This window comes from Phragmites australis, chromosome 1 (assembly GCF_958298935.1).
Source record: "Phragmites australis chromosome 1, lpPhrAust1.1, whole genome shotgun sequence".
NCBI classification, from domain to species: Eukaryota; Viridiplantae; Streptophyta; class Magnoliopsida; order Poales; family Poaceae; genus Phragmites; species Phragmites australis.
The window spans coordinates 16,259,214-16,277,008 of NC_084921.1; the positions used below are offsets into that span (position 1 = coordinate 16,259,214).

Below are 17,795 nucleotides of genomic sequence, written 5' to 3' on the forward strand. Positions count from 1 at the left end.
ATAGTAATTAGCGTGAATTTATATAATAGTAATTAGAATGTTGTTATGTAATAGTAATTATTTGCTTAGGTTAGTAGATTGTATAATATTAATTAGCGTGAAATTGATTAGTAAAAAAAACTCAGGGCACCTCAGCTCAGCTCACTCAGTAGAAAAAATTTATGAATAGGTTAACAGTGCAGTATCAATTTATAAGGAGATTGAATATTTGCTCAATGTAACTTTCATGTTAATTTAAATAATATTTTAATTTAATATTAATTATTAATTATTTTATTTTTATTTAATATCGATGATTTAATTTGCATTGTTAATTACTTACATATTTAGCATGTGTATCGTGCAGACATATAAGTAATGATTTTATTAGATATACCTTTGTTTACTAGATACGATATAACTTTTCATATTTATTATAGAGAACATCCCGCAGTTTTGCATGTGATACTCGTAACAATTCAGAACTGCTAGCACATAGAGAATTCAGTTGAGGTACCTAATGACATAGATGACCTGAAATCACATGTTATGAGCTTTTTACGTGTAAACCAGTAATCACATACTGTTGTCTTAGAGGGTGTGCGGCCAATGTTTGTTCCAAACAGCTTGGTCGTTATCCATATGTTGTTTGAGATGAGAAGAAATAACGCATGAGCTTTGTACTCACGCAAGGTATTGGAGGATAACTTTTGTATGAGGGTGTATGTAAATATAGTGCCATGACTGGTGCATGGTGATGCAGTGAGTACCATGAAAGGATCAGGCTAGCAAGTGATGTATGAAGAGGATGGAGAGCATGTCGGGGAGGGTAGTTTCGGTAGAGATGGAGCTAGAGTGGACCATTCTGATGTAGATGCAGGATGCATGGATGATGAAGTCGGTGGTAGCGGGGTTGAAAAAGATGCTAACAAAGACGACCCGGTGCCGATGATCTAGTACTTTCGTGGTGCTAGCTTGCTAGATTGTGTCGTCGTTGAGTATAACACATTATCTAACTGGGGATACTAGAATAGGGACATCCAGGTCGGGCAACAATTTCGTAACAGGGGGGTCGTCTACTTTATTAGCAACTATGATGTAATGACAAGAGGGACCACAAGTGCGTCCTGTCTAACACCACGGAGTATGAGGTCAGGTGTTTCAAACACCCGATTTATCCTTACTTCGTACGAGCACATAAGCCTAAATATGAGAATAATTTTGTGATCAGTAGACACACCCACATACATGCAGTGAAGAGACTAGTAGGAATATGAGCCGCGCTGTTGATGCGAGGTTCATAGCCTAACTCCTCATCATCCTTGTTGGTACGAACATTTGTTTGTCACCAAAATCTATTATGGAGGAGGTGCAGACTAAGATGGGTGTGTTGATCAATTACCACACTACATGGTGAGCGAAGAAGAAGGCGTTGAAGATGCTATTCGGAAGCTTCGAGGAGTCTTACAACTATGCTCCAAAGCTACTGCAGAAAATTGATATGACGAATCCAGGGACTCAATGAGCGATGGCGGATGAGCTGATCAAGATAGAGGATGGGTCATACAGCACCACTGATCGATACCTCATTAAGTTATTCTGATCTTTTGGACAATGCATCAAAGCTTTCAGACATTGCAGGTCGGTTCTATGCGTGGATGCCACATTTATGAGAGGCAAGTACCATGGTACCCTTATGACAGCGATGGCGACGGATGCAAATAATCAGATTATTTCTCTCGCCTTTGCAATGGTTGAGAGTGAGAATAATGATAGCTGGTTATGGTTCCTCACTTTGTTGAGGACACGTGTCGTGGGCAACAGGGAACGAGTTTGCATCATCTCTGACCACAACAAGGGCATTCTGCATGCGTTGGACGTGCTGCATAATAGCCCAAACTACGCCATTGCATAGCCTGATGTGGAGAGAAGGTGGTGCATGCGCCACTTGGGAGCAAACATGTGCACAAAGTACTGCAGAAAGTCTCTTGTAAAGAGATTCAAAGTTTTGTGTCTACAGAACCAGCAGGCGAAGTTCAAAGAGATATAGAGAGAGTTAAATGAGATCACTCGCAAGATGATGACAGATCAACAAGAACAGGAGGATCATCTGTGAACGCAAATGGTTGGGGGATAAACTATCGTTAGTTGTTCACATACTATGTTTAGCCAGTGGATAGCGGGGAAGCCGGTGGAGCGTTGGGCCCTAATCCATGACACTCACGGTGTCAGGTTAGAACTTAGAATTTAAATTACATATTGAACCCTGTCTTATGCAAATAGGCCTTCTAATTTTTTTTATCCTATATTAGGTACACCATCATGACAACAAACATATCGGATGCGTTCAACAATGTCCTAAAGAGAGTATAGGGCCTCCCATTGTGTGCCATCATTGCCCTCACATTCTATAGAACAGTAGACTACTTTCGAGACCGTGGTAATGCTGCTATGAATTGCAGCACGCGGTTCGCACATAAGGTGGAGGCAATCTTATCCAGAAGGAGGAACAAGACACACTTTCATTGGACGAGGATTTACGATATGGCCAACAATGACGTTAAGGTCATGTACTGCCGTAGGTATGCTTCAGGGTATAGCGTAGGGGATACCATGCAGCAATGTCAACTTGGGCCTCACAAGGTGAAGTGCACATGGAATAAGCCAAAACTGCAGCAAATCTCATGTTCACATGTCTTAGCCGCTTGCAGGGACATAGGCGGTAATGACAGATCACAATACGTAGCACAGTACTTCACGATAGATGCATTGAGGAGCATATAGCTTCCAAAGATACGGTCCTTCAACATCGGAAGCAGCTACAAAGCAATCGAGGGGCCTATGTTGGTACCTTATCCCCGAGCACGACGTACAGATCCTGGAAGGCCTAGATCCACGAGGCTACAAGGTGACATGGATAAAGCAGATGCTGTTGACGGCCTACGCCAGTGCAAACTTTGCAAACAACCTAACCATGACAGGAGGACATGCCCGATCCGACAGTAAACTATCATGCACTATCAAACTGTAGTGTTTTAGAGTTGTTGCATTTTATTGAACCATGAAGCTTGTTTTTCACCTATTTATTGAACCATGAAGCTTGTGACATATTCTAATTTGTTATTCACATACTTATTCAACCATGAAGAGTGTAGTATATTCTTTTTTGATATTCACATATTTATTGAACCATGAAGCTTATAATATATTTATATTTGTTGTTCACCTATTTATTGAAACGTGTAGCTTGAAATTATTGTCATGGCTCATGATGGTCTTCCCGAGCTTCTTCAATAGCGGTACGGCGAGAACCATACATAGAGGGCAGATAGTTTTCATAGGGTAGCAGGTACCACGAATATATGTGCTTTTTAATTGCTAACATAATTTGCTACTAACGCAGTACATGTATTGGATACCTTCCGTTGCGAGCCTGGAGTGTCCACACGATTAAGGAGTTGGACGCTCGATTTCACGAGCCACTCGCACGGGCAGGCTTACTACCTTTTGCTCTCATGATGGCCGGAGCTCCCATGGCGGGTGATGGCAGGATACCTCTCCCACCTATTGAGGAACCACTGCTCACAGGTCTCGTCGACCGGTGGTGTCCTGAGACGCACACGTTCTGCTTTCCTTTTGGCGAGGTAACCGTAAATTTGAGGGACGTGGCCATGCTAACCGGGTTGCCAATCAACGGCACCCCGTTAGTAGTTTTGTGACCAGCGAAGCAACAGTGGAAGGGTTACGTTGAGGGCACGTAATTATTTTTTATGTACTGCAATTCACATATTATATAGCTATTCAAGCTTCATTGACCATCTGCATCTTGTAGGTTTGATGTGTTGTATGATAAGAAGGATGTTGGCATTTCCATGTCTTGGATTCATGGGCTGCCACAGTTCGGTCCATGCCCACCGGAGGCCAACGAGGCTACAGTAATATAGCACTATGAGGTGTACTTGTACGTCCTGCTGGGAGGTATCATGTTTTGCAACACGGCAGACAATTATGTCATTCTCCATATTGTATGGTTAGCGAGTTAGCTCACTTCACATTCTTACGAGCTGACATCTTTCAGTTGGGGATTTGCTGTGCTAGCTACCACCTACAGAGGATTGTGTGATGCAACTCAACGATCAACGAAGAAAGGATCTGTAATAGGCTGCCTACACCTTTACAGCTATGGAGCTAGGAGTACCTCCCGATTTTTCAGTCTTGGGTGCTCAAGAGCTATTATCCAGTCCCCATCTCTGATGGCATTGCATATGACATTAGGCCTACGATGGGGTATCGGTGGATGCATGCTAGGCTGAGATGGAGTCAGCAACAAGACCATGGTAGATACTCCCATGTGATCAGTGATTTGGACGTCCTTAGCGCAGATCTCGTGGAGTGAGATCCATGGCGTATGGCATAAGTGGCCAAAATTGCGACTGGCCAAATCATCGCATCGTGTTGTTGGCGTGACTCAGGCTTATTGATGACTAGATGCTTCTTGTTGTACATGAACAACATGGAAGTATATTCTCCCGAGCGTGTACAGAGGCAGTTCAAGTATCGACAGGTGGTGCCAGTACCCCCCACGAGACGCCGGTCGAGCGCACGAGTAAGTGTATTATTGTAGGTAGCATTAGTGCCCAAGGTGATCAATATTAATATATTATAGCTGTGTATGTCATGTACAGGAGGAGTGCACAGGGAGTCGGAGGCATGCGGGACTTGGCATCTGTGAATGCCGAGCACATACAGAGGTGGACAAAGTCAGCCTCGGTGGATTTTGTTGTTCCTGCTGGACAATACGACGATGGAACCTACTAGGAGTACCTTTCGTGGTACCATCCACGCACGCGTGGCACCTTACTCAGCAGACTTGTGGAGTCGGTCCCCAGACCGTTTCTCGAAAATCATGCCCGCCTTCTTCATATTGTGCTATGTGATGTGGTACTTATAATGATTTTAATTGGTTAAACCTCCGTATTACCAACATGTCCCTCATCTCATACAGACCGAAGAGGCGTACACAATGCATATGCAGGCGGAGCAAGCTTGTGGGGAAGCAAGCGAGTCATCAACGCGGAGGGATCGAAACCCTCTCCGAGAGTACATATGAACGAGAGGGTCTCGCTTCCTGTCCGCTATACGTGGTCTAGGTGTTTGTGACCCGCGTTAGAGAGGGTATGACATACAAACAATGGACTCGTCACATGCCTCCCACAACAGGCGCTCGTCCAGTGCTCGTGACGAACCCGTTCGAGCATAATCGCGAGAGGCACATTCGGCTTCGGAATATCATGTGTCACGTTCCTATGCTGAGAACGAGGAGTGCACGTAGGAGCCTGAGCTCGAGTAGTGTACACTGGGTTCACAGCCCCCCTAGTGGACACAACCCCCTCATACTACGATGACACCTCCGCATGCAGCTTCGATGCATCATGAGGACATCGTTGACTGTACGCAGTAGACGCCTAGCTGGAGCGATACACATGATTTTGACTGGGCTGCTGCAATGCAGGCCATAAGCTTCACCGATCTCCTTATTGGACATTACCTCCAATATCCCGATGCACTTGGGGGTTCACAGTGGTACCAGCAGGCCGAGCCTTCGGGACACTGGACTCTATCGGAGCATGTTCTAGGGGCGTCGACACTTTCATATGAGGATCTGTCATCATAGTACATGCAAGGCCGAGTTAGCGGGTCTGGATACATGTTCGGTGGGGGTAACACAGGATAGGATGATGATGACGACGGTCAAGGGGACATGAAACAGGGGCCAGCATAGGCCGCTGGGATGAAGGCCACACACCCACCAGACGCTTACACTCCTGGGGACTGCGTGCGTGCGTCGTCGTCGTCATTGTTGAGGAGGTAACACTGTTGTTCGGTGTACTTGTAATTCTTTATGACATATGTACTATTCATTATAATGTAATAGTCAGTCATATTATGTCTCATTCATTGTTATTGTTGCTGTAATTACTTTTAATTTATCTAATAGTTGTCAAATACTTTTGGTACATAACTTTAACTTATCTAATGTTTGTAATAACCACATGACAGAGCTTTAAGTATTAAAAGACAACACCTCTATTGTGAGACACCCTTTAGATACGAAGTGACGACACGACTCAGCTTTGACCATGAAATGACAACACCTCTGTCGTGAGTCAGTCTTTAGACAGGAAGTGGTCACACGACCTAGATTTAACTATGAAATGACCACACCTCTGTCGTGAGTCAGTCTTTAGACAGGAAGTGACCATTCGACGTAGCTTTAACCATAAAATAACAATACCTCTGTCGTGAGTCAGTCTTTAGACAAGAAGTGACCACACGATGTAGCTTAAAACCATGAAATGATAACACCTCTGTCGTGAGTTAGTCTTCAGACATGAAGTGACCACACAACATAGCTTTAACTATGAAATGACCACACCTCTATCATGAATCAGTCTTTAGATAGAAAGTGACCACACGACGTAGCTTTAACCATGAAATGACAACACCTCTGTTGTGAGTCAGTCTTTAGACAGGAAGTGACCACACGACGTAGCTTTAACTATGAAATGACAACACCTCTGTCATGAGACATGCAATAGACACAAAGTGACTACACAACTCAACTTTTATAGGAATTCATGCCTCCATGTAGAAGCAACAATAACTCATGCTGAACTTTTGTAGAATAAAATGACCACACCAAGCAACAGCTTTCGTAGAGAATCTTTGCAAAGCATTAGTGCCGGAACTTTTTCAGTTTTCACATGGAATCCTATGCTCCAGCCCCCAGCCATGCCCATGCACTCAATCCATGCACCAGCCCATAGCCACCATAAATAACTCCACCCTCATCCATGGATAGACTAGTCCATCTTCAACTCTCTCAACTGCAATGTCTTACCTAGCTCCACCAAGCCCACCCAAGAAACATTGGGGATTTTCATCCTACAGAGGGTCGAACTACCGATGTGCTTCTGTGGCGATCCTTGTAGGCTTCGCTAGTCCCAGGATATCTCCTACACATATGGTCTACGCATCTTCATATGTGCTAACTACCAGTATGACAAGTCTCGACATGGACCGTACGAGTACCCATCGGTATAGTGATATATATCACTCATGTGACACTTTCCCTATGATTTCATACACCGTCTTACTAATCTCTCATCTTCTTTCATTTGTCTAGTCTCCTCCACCTCTATATGACTTCATGGAATAGCTAGATATGGAGTAAACTGACGACCAAAAGCAGTGGGTCCAAATGAGCATGCGGTGGAGGAGGGAAGCGTACGAACGCCGGGAATACGAGCAGCAGCAGAAGGAACTACGACTTAAGCGTCAGGAGGAGGAGCACATGAGGAGGGCAGTGGAGGAGCGCGCCGCAGCTGAAGCTCGTGAGGATGAGAGGGAAAGGAAGCGGGAGAGGGCCCGTCGCGCTAAGGCTTCGGGCCCTGATGCTCTGAGGAAGGGCAAATATTCCAGGTGCACTTAGTAGAGACCATCTTTTGTAACCCGGGCTATTTTTATTCCCTAAGGCATATTAGGTTTAGCAACGGCACGCTATTAAATTAATCGTTAGGCGTCCCATACATGCCAATATTTGTTGTCGTCATATCTTTATGGTTACTGTCCATTCACGCACCGACGAAAAACCTCGTATCAAATGTAAGGTTTATGAGCGTATGTAATCACTATACCGGGTTATATGGTAATTGTTCTTCACAACTATTGATGTTCAATAATTTAGAATTTGTATCCTCCCAACGTTAATCACTACAAAAATACCTTACAAAATTCTTTTCAACAAAGTTTAATATTAATATGAAATGATAAAAAATACATATAAATGGAGCATTACAAATGCTTAATACTAATATGATAACCAAGGATTTGTGCATGTTAAATTACTTTTATTCAAATTGAATTAAGAAGAGAATATCACATGAAATGATAAAAATGCATATAAATAGAGCATTACAAAGGAATTCACTTTTTCACCAAATAATATAGGGTTGAAAATATTTTTATAAATTAGTACATCACATGAGAAGAATATTAGTGATTTTTTCTAGATTTTTGAGAATTTATTTGAGGCATTAAATATTACTAGAATTTATAAAGTTGGCTTATTTAGAGAATTTTAATTAAATATTAGCTCAGGCCTTTTGGATCAAACCAATTAAAATAGGTTGCTGGTGATCTCTAGTTTTCTCATGAAAATGTTTACAATTGTTGGACTATTTTTTTAAAAAAAATCATGAACTAAGCTTCAGCCATGGAGTGACGCTGGCACAGGAGGTACCGAATACGGTCGGGTCAATCTTTTTTGGGTGTTTCAAGTTCTGAAATCAGATTTTCGGATTTTGAGTGTCGAATACAGGTGCTAGATTTACAAATACGTCGATTTGTTATCTATTTTAGCAAATACATCGACATATGTTGTTTATTTTTCTTTTTTTCCCCATACCTTCATACACAAAGTGACTCAAAGAAGATCCCTAGTATAGATTAGGACAATTTTGCTCTTGTTTTCTTTGAGATAATACAAATAACCAAGAAAAAATTACACACAGAAACAGAGTATGCCTACTTGAACGGTAAGAGACTCGCTGTAGAAATATGTTATCATTTGTCAAACACGACAACACAAAAGAAAGCAAATGCTAATGTCATTCAAGTTGGAAACCCAATCCATACCTGGCCAGTTCAACTGTGGTTGAGCAACAAATCCTCTTTGGAACTCTAATCATTAAGATTGCCATTGGGTAGAATGGTAAATTCGCCACTGAACCTATTATTATAGACTCAGAAAAATATATTTGTCATTCTCAACGAGAAATTACCACTCTATCACACTCCGATAGAGTGACAAAAAATTAAATATTCCTTTCTTAAAGAGGAGCTCCACATGAGCTAGATAGAGCTAGATAGCTAAATGCGCCATAGAATATTTTTCCAAGACCCTGTCCCTTTTCATTGTATATATCAGGTATCAACACGCTGATTTATTAGTTTCCTCATCAGGGAACAAACATAATGACTCAATGAGCATTATTCACACTACTTAAAAAACTATGTTTTGAGACATTCATGATACCTTTCCACTGACGGCTCATATGACATACCGTCTGAGTAGTTGGTGTGGACCTCTGCAATTTTGGGCTGCATGTGGAAACAAATTTTTACATGCGGCTGCTACCCAGGGTGCTTTCCATAGGTAGCTTATATGACAAACCGCCTAAGCAGTTGGCAGAGATCCTCTGCGGGTTTGGATCGCCTGTGGAAACAAATTTTTATAAGTGATTGCTTTTGACATCCGCATGTGATAATGGCACGATTTTCAGAGTTGGGCGACATAAGAAGCCGCCTATGTAAAATTCCATTTCCAGAGACAGTTACTTATGTAAGCCGTATCAGGTAATGTGATGATTACCACATGCGAAACACATAATTAGCTACTTGCGATATTGGATGATAGCTTATCTTAAAAAAATCATAATTTTTTCATACGAAATTAGATAGAGATAAACTTTATATAAAAATTATAGCCCTCAATGAGATCTATAACTTTGTATTGAAATACTTTTCATTTAAAACCATTAAATATTCAAATAATCGTTTGAAGTTTTAGACAGAATTTTGTAGTTAAAAACTTTTTCATTTAAAGTCATTTAGATGTCAAAAAGTCATTTAAAGTTTCAGATAGAAGAGATCAAAATGACTGCATATGCTACTAATATACCTAGTACTTCTGCGGTTCTTATTTCACATGACTTGTGACTGCCACGAATCACACGCACGCGTATTTCATGCGACTTGTGACTACCACAGGTCCCGGATTCGAGTGCCATAAACTGCACACGCGCGTATTTCATACGAAAAGCCGCGTGATTTTTTTCCAGGCTTTTAGCCAAAAATGTCGATTCACGAGCCGACTAACACAAACAGTTCCTTAAGTGAACCGCCTCTGATAATCGGTTTCTATATGCGGTTACTTAAGTGAACCGCCTCTAGTAACCATTTTTCACAGTAGATCTCTTTTGCGCTTGTAAAAATCATCATTTTTCACAAACCTTCGACCAGAGACGAGTGGCTAAACGCCTCTGTAAATAGGTTAGCACTTGCCTATGAAAACTGTTTTTTTATAGTGTCAGTTGGTAAAAACTACAACTATATTTGTGTATCCGACTCCGACTACAGCTTAGAATTATGCTTTTTAAATGTAGAAATTTTATTAAGACAACAACTCCAGCATAAAACAAAACTGAGTACTGAGTTTATCAGAATTATTATTAGCTAGTAATTTCTAGAGAATATGTGAGCCCATCGTTAACTCACCACTAGATAGAAACTCAACTAGATTTCTGAATCATGCTTCAGCAGCATAAACATGGCTTACATAGCTTAGCAAAAATACAAAATTTTCCAAGAAATTCATCAATTTTACTTGGAAAAAATGGGAAGACATCCATTGTTTCACCACTTGATCTATCACTCTAGTCTCTAGTATTTCCCAATTGCAAAAAAAATAGTACTTACAAAGCACGCCAACCATACGCCTATCCAAATTATGAAGAAAAATCAGCGTCGGCGTTAGCCAGAGAAGAAGTCCTGGAGGCCACGGCCGGTGAAGACGTGGTCGAAGATCTTGGCGAGGAGAGTGTTCACGAAGAGCAGTGCGACGGTGGCCCCCACGATGACACCGAGCACCACGCTGGTGGTGCCCACCACATTCCTGGGCGTCAGCCACTCAATCTCAGCCCTCTCTTGCACCGTACCTGCCCATCACCCACCTCCGCCTCCTTCTACGCTCACAACACCTCCTTCAGCTCCGCCATGGTGGATAGATCTGTAGCGTCGTGTTCCTCAGCGGTGTGCGGAGGTCGTCGATGACAGGTGCTCACGAAGTGGAGGAAGGAGGGCGTGACATCAATGGGCGGTGGCATCCAAAACCCTAGTCGCCCTCGAGCTTGTGTTTAGTAGAGAGAGCGATGGTGGCCAGTTGGAGGATGCTTGAATGGATGAGAAATTGAGAGGGGTTGAGGTATATAAGGAGTGGTAGTGACGGGTAAATACTAGCAAACTATAGGAGCACTCTCATATTCACAGCACGCAAAAGCTGAGGAAGTTGCTCAAGACCGGCATTTGACTTATAGGGGGTGTTTGGTTGTTAGCCCTTGCAAGTCAGACCAAAATTTGGTTATGCCAACAAGATTTGGCTTCCACCTGAATTGCAATCAACATTTGGCTAGCCAATTAAATTTTGGCAGGGGGCAGTGCAAAGCAAGCTAAAATGCCGACTGATTCCTGAGCGAGCAAACACTCGTCCCAGTTTTCGCTTGGTTGCATGCAAGCTCTTGCAATTAAAAGCACCTTTTGGGTTTAGTGACAAATTTAAACGATTATATCTTCTAAACCTAATGTCCAATCGATGATCCATTTATACCGTTGTACTCATAGAAATTAAATCTATAAATCAAGACCTATGTTAACTATGTTTTTGCACGAAGAAAATCAGTAACATGTGCGACCACATGTCATACGCACAATTTCGACAAATTTTGGTATGACGACAATCTAAACACTTTATTTTAGTACTGCACTTATTTTGGTTTGGTCACAAACCAAATATCACTTTTTACCCTAATTTCGGTCTTGTCCTGACTTTAGTCATAGACAATAATCCTATTTGGTAAGGCTTCCTCCCCATAATGTATTGCAAGTTTTGGAGGATCTTAGCTTCTCAGAAGCCACTTTCAAAAGCTTACTGTTTATTTGGGCTCGTTAGGCCATCTCAGCAGAGGAGGTTTCGGCTAGTTGCCTACCTGTAGCCATCCTTTTTGTCGATCGGGGCGTCCTGCAAACGGCTCCAGCATGAGCTGTATCTGTTGCTACAGGGATGCGACTGGGATGCCGTTGATGGCTTGGTACTCCAAATTTGCAGCCCCTCTCTCTCTCTTAATACTGTTCACAATGAATGATCGTGAGTTTGAAGAGAGTTGAAGAGTAATTAAATGTAGAAAATAGAGTAGTTGCTGGAGATAAAAAAATAGAGGATATTGTAATTGTATTATAGAGGATAAAATTTTAAAGTATATGCTGAAGATGGCCTCACATGACGTCAGTAGTAGATCCGGACGAGGATCCCTTGACGTCGTGTGCCGTCGCTGACGCGTGAAACCGGACCTATGCGTTAGTAACAAAGTCACCGTAACATCGATATTAGAGGATCCGGATCCAATAGATCCAGCTGCTCTAGAATTTATTACATGCAAGAACACACTGGAAAGAAGCCTACTATTGGTTAAATAAAAACTGGAATATGATTTAGATAAAAGGAGAATGATTACTAGCTGGCATGCCCGTCAACCGACCCGAAACTCCACGTCACAGCTGTGCCTCTTTTAACCCCTTCCCTAATTTCCCACTTCCCCACTAATCCACCACCACCTTTTTAGCAATTTTTAAGCGCTGCTAAGCGCCGTTGCCCCCCACAAAACAAGAAGTACAAAGGAAACAAAAGGAGCAGCAGCAGTTCGCACCAACTCCTGCTAGCTCCTACTTCTGCCGTCTTTCTCACCATTTGTACTTTTTGGGCTTTCGCCATTTGCATTTCTTTTGTGGAGAAAGCAAGCAAGCACGAAAATACTCCACAGATACCACTTACCTACCGCTCCAATCCATCCGCCCAGCAAGCATATTTCTCCCCTCTCACACAGCCCAGCACCAGGAGGCCAGCCGCCGCCGGGAGGTCCGTCCATCTCCCTGCTGGATCCTCCAGCCTCTATCGGTCTGGTGGAGCGGAGATCCGGCCGTCCGGGCGCGGATTGGTTTCTTGTTTTGCTGGTAAGTGAGTGAGTAATCCTGATGTTCTTGGAATCTTGGATGGATTCCCTTGTTCTGTGAGTTGCTCTTGTCCTCTGTCAGATCCAAATCTTTCTCTACCTCCGTTCTAGTTTGTTGTGGATTTGTCTGCTGGGTGGTGCGCTGTTAACCCAAATCCATCCATCCATGACCTGACTACTCGATTAGGTTGTTGTTCTTCTTGTTCTTGAGCGCTCAAGATCGGCGCAAGTTGACACCATTGGACTTCTTGGGACCAAATTGAGGTGCGGGTGCAGCTTGTTTGCCAAAAAGATTTTTTTTCTTCTTTGGGTTCGCCACTGCCGCCATAGCCGCAAACACGATGGAAACTAAATGTGCTAGCTGTTGAACCTTGCATGTGTCGGTACACCCCGTACTGTGATCGCCATCACGGGAATTTATCACCCCCTGTACAGCATTGGATTGGAGAACAGCAGCAGTAACACCTTGTCTTTGCTTCCCTTCCAGCCCAAGATAATGTACTCACTTGTACTGGCCGTCTTTATTGCTCCCAATCAGTTCAGGAATCTTTCCTTCCTATATGCATGTACCGTGGGTGTAGATGCCTGCATTTGCATTTCGTTGTGACGAGAGCCGTAAGCGCGTTAGTGTTTGTTGCATTGTGTGATTTGTTGAGCTAGATGGGCAGCTAACTTGTTCGTCTGAATTTGTTTTGTCTGTAGGAGCAGGAAGCTGGCATTCCACAATGTCGTCACCTTCGTCCTCCCCTACTCTGAAAGATCATCTCTCGGCGCCGACAGGCCCCTTGCATCTCAAAGTATGGGAGGTCATATGCATTGCCTTGGGAGCTTTCATGGTGATCTTCTTCTTTATCACCGTGTGGCTCACGATCAGGAGTAAGAAAAGGGTAAGACGGGCCTCTGCAAATATCCCAATCACCCAAATCCCTGCCATTTCCAAGGAAATCAAGGAGGTGAGGGTGGAGCAAGTACCGACAAATGACTATGTGGCACATGATGGGGTCCTCCTGACAATCCAAGACAAGCCCAGTGACCGGGATTCGGACAAGGTGATGGCCCATTTGGGCGTAAGCAAATCTAGACGTGGCGATGAGAGCCACTCGGGGTCATTCCGTTACATAGACAAGGATGCAGGATTCCAGTCAGCTGAAGAAGGGGGCTCAGGAACATTTCGGCAGGCTTCAGCTCATGCAATAACTGCTCCTTCACCTCTGGTTGGCCTGCCAGAGTTCTCATACCTTGGTTGGGGTCACTGGTTTACTCTGAGGGATCTGGAACTTGCTACCAATCGCTTTTCAAGGGACAACATTATTGGTGAGGGTGGATATGGTGTAGTTTATCGTGGCCAGCTCATCAATGGCTCTCCTGTTGCTGTCAAAAAGCTTCTCAATAACCTGTAAGCCTTGCTTATCACAGCTCAATCTTTCTGTTTACCCCCCCCCCCCCCCCCCAACCGACCCACACACATCTTGTCTTCCTTAGCTATCATCCTGCTTCAATAGTGCATTTAGTTTCTCCAATTGATGTTTTGTGAACTTACAGAGGGCAAGCTGAGAAGGAATTCAGAGTAGAAGTTGAGGCTATTGGTCATGTTCGCCACAAGAACTTGGTCCGTCTTCTGGGTTACTGCGTGGAAGGTACTCAAAGGTAATTTATCTTCATTTAGTTTCATATTCCTCTTACAACTCCATCCACATTGTTCATATATTCCTGGTACATGTCTTACAAGCAAAATAGCTCTCCTTGCCTTTTCGTGCTCTTTACAATTTCAAGTTCATTTAAATACAATAATTGTATGATGTTTTATGACATCATTCCTAACTTCAAGTGAAATTTTCAGGATGCTTGTCTATGAGTATGTGAACAATGGAAACCTAGAGCAATGGCTTCATGGAGCTATGAGTCATCGTGGCTCCCTTACATGGGAGGCCCGCATAAAGATTCTTCTTGGGACTGCTAAAGCGTGAGTGCAAAATATTCTTTATTTTTTTGCCACTATTGTATCATTTAGGATAGTCTCTTTGTAAAGGTTCCAAATCACAGTATCTTTCTACCTGGAGGTAATTCTGTTATAGTAATTAACTATACATAACACCCCACGATATTAAAGTGAGTATAAGTGTATAACTGAGATTAAGCTACAAAAATTCCAAATACTATCTCCTTTTTGTCAAACTTGCACACTATGTTTCTCTCCTTTCAGTTTTGTCATGTATGAACGATTGAAATGAAAACAACAATTGTTCATATCTGTCCGCAGGCTTGCTTACTTGCACGAGGCAATTGAACCCAAAGTTGTGCACCGTGATATCAAATCCAGCAATATTTTGATTGACGATGAGTTCGAGTCCAAAGTATCAGATTTTGGTTTAGCCAAGCTTCTCGGTGCTGGAAAGAGTCATGTCACCACTCGGGTTATGGGAACCTTTGGGTATGTTGCGTAACTAGTGAACAAGATTTCCATGAAACTTTGTTAGCACTAGGTCACGATGTCCTGCATTGATTCATTGCAGGTACGTGGCACCAGAGTATGCAAACACTGGACTCTTGAACGAAAAGAGTGACATTTACAGCTTTGGAGTTGTTCTCCTAGAAGCGATTACAGGAAGGGATCCTGTTGACTATGGTCGCCCAGCAAATGAGGTATTCATAATTTGGTCAATATCCTTTGCTTTAGTGCTAACCTATACGTTAGACCTTGCTTATATTGCTAGATATGATTAGGATTGAAGCATTAGAATGCTTCTTATCTCGCCAAATTGAGTGATACTATCACTCAAAGTTCAGTTTTGTTTCTATTAGCATTGGAATGCTTACGGCTTAGAAATTGTTCTGCACATACAATTATTTCCGACGTAATTCAATGTGGTGCTGCCTGTGGATCTTTCTCATAATTCATAACAGAACATATTTTTATGTCAATGGCACTGAGAATAGTGATGCTCACCAGACTCAGTATTTGTTGTATCCTTTATCTGAAACTTTAGATCATCTCTCTCTACTTTTTTGGTTAATAAAAAGCATGTTAACATTCTAAGACATGGATGGTGCATGACATAAAAAAACAACTAAGAGCTTACTGCTGAAATGGTCGTTGCTTCAAGAATTTTCTAATACAATATTTTGTGGTTGGTCGTGTTGTATATTTTCATTGTCAAAATAAGTTTGTGCATATTGTTGGTATTTGTTTTTTTAAAAAAACTTCACCATGTGCGAAGGATTTAGGAAATTGAGTCTGATGTTTGAATGCCTAACTAAAGCCTGGAAGTTGGATCCAATATTTTAGGATTTTTTTTTTGTTCTGTTCCTTGCCTTATTCGTTACCTTGCGCAAACACCTAATTTGGAACCCCCCCCCCCCCCGCGCGCGTGGTGCATTGTATCGTTCATATTGCTTGTTGGAGCTGGTACATTTGCCACCGATTTTACATAATTGACATCTGAACATATTTGGTATCTAACATTCTAACTATAAAGCACAATTATTCAACCTGACTATCCTATAATCCTAGAATAGGAAATCTACCAGCAATGTTGTAGATTGTTGTGTCAGCCTGCCAGATCATGGTAGCTCGCTATAATGTGTCAAATCTCAAGGGCCAACTTAGCAGCTATTTTCTCGATAAAACCAGCCTAAACTAGTATTATTTTTTTCATACATTACTTGCACTAACCATTCTTAATGAATATATTACTGTAATGTTTAGAGGTCATATACGCATATGTAGCAGAAGTAGGCTGCCTATGTACGCTAAAGTATACAAACTTACAGTACACAATACTCATCTATTTTCCCCCCTCGTGATGCATATGGTCTTTCAACATAGTTTCTTATATGAAAACATGGAATCATATCTTTTACTTTTCTAACTGAACATGATATGTTTGCCATCTGCAGGTTAATCTGGTCGACTGGCTAAAAATGATGGTTGCCAGCAGGCACTCAGAGGAAGTAGTGGATCCCACCATAGAGACACGGCCTTCGACAAGAGCTCTTAAGCGTGCACTTTTAACAGCTCTGAGATGTGTTGATCCAGATTCAGAAAAGAGACCGAAAATGAGTCAAGTTGTCCAGATGCTGGAATCGGATGACCCAATTCCTCGAGGGGTATGTAAAGAAAAAAGAATTTATCCTCGTTTCAATTAGCCTTTGAGAATACTATCTTCAATTAGCCTTTGAGAATACATGGTTGGCTTCAATTAGCCTTTGAGAATACTATCTTCAACTTGCATATATAATAGTTGACCCTTGATTGTTATCATACTGAAAATAAAAATTCTCGCAAGCAGGACAGAAGATCTAGGCACAACCGTGGAGGGAGCTCAGAAATGGATTCCCAAAGGGACAACTCTGACACAGAGAAGAGTGATAATCGAGATTCCAAACCAAGCAGGAGCAGAGCATCATCGTCCAAATAAGCACACCAGCATTTCTCCTATTACATTGCTTCCAGTACATTGCATGGACCGGACTCATTCCATTTTACATTGCTGACGAATTGGTAACTGAAGGCTCTGGAGTTTGATTACACAAGAGCTCAAGAAAGATCTTTTTTCTTGGTTGTAACGGTTTTATCATTTATTTGTAGAGAAGGTATTGTTTTTTTTTACTTATGAATTTATATGTACTTACCAGTGATCCTGACAATTGCCGCTGTAAGTATTTAACACTGTGTACAGTTGTAGCATCATGAATACTGGCGGAATCCATAATATTTGTGAATGATAATGTTTCATTTGAAAACCTCCCTCCATCAGTCCATTGAAAAGCCAGATGTTCAGAGCATTTTGCTGAAAACAACCCAAAAAGAAAAAGTACCAAACAGGTCCCGGTAGGCCAGTACTATTGATATAAGAGTGGGATTCGGTTTAACAATTAGTTGGTTTAATAGTTAGTTAGATTTGGTTTAATAGTTAGTTGAATTAAGATTAGAAATTTTTAGTTGGCTGGTTATATATAGTTGGCAATAGC

General features: G+C 42.1%; 1 protein-coding gene across 2 annotated transcripts; it reads left to right on the top strand.

Moving 5' to 3' along the window:
* The first annotated feature begins 12,471 nt into the window (after positions 1–12,471).
* LOC133911366 (probable receptor-like protein kinase At5g18500) lies at positions 12,472–17,567 on the top strand. 2 transcript variants are annotated; one of them, XM_062353593.1, is made up of 8 exons: positions 12,472–12,825; positions 13,527–14,220; positions 14,367–14,471; positions 14,665–14,787; positions 15,085–15,255; positions 15,338–15,467; positions 16,722–16,931; positions 17,114–17,567. In XM_062353593.1, the coding sequence occupies exons 2-8, from the start codon at positions 13,550–13,552 to the stop codon at positions 17,240–17,242; spliced, it is 1,539 nt and encodes a 512-aa protein (XP_062209577.1). In that variant the 5' UTR covers positions 12,472–12,825; positions 13,527–13,549; the 3' UTR covers positions 17,243–17,567. The 2 variants fall into 2 exon arrangements, with proteins under 2 accessions (XP_062209577.1, XP_062209568.1); XM_062353584.1 differs by lacking the exon at positions 12,472–12,825 and adding an exon at positions 12,899–13,088.
* Positions 17,568–17,795: the final 228 nt, after the last annotated feature.

Excerpts from the sequence above, each read along its gene's own strand:
- LOC133911366 (XM_062353593.1), top strand. The coding sequence starts at position 13,550 with ATGTCGTCACCTTCGTCCTCCCCTACTCTGAAAGATCATCTCTCGGCG. Across the intron at positions 14,788-15,084 it reads CTTCTTGGGACTGCTAAAGC|GCTTGCTTACTTGCACGAGG; the intron begins GTGAGTGCAAAA and ends ATCTGTCCGCAG. Across the intron at positions 15,256-15,337 it reads CGGGTTATGGGAACCTTTGG|GTACGTGGCACCAGAGTATG; the intron begins GTATGTTGCGTA and ends GATTCATTGCAG.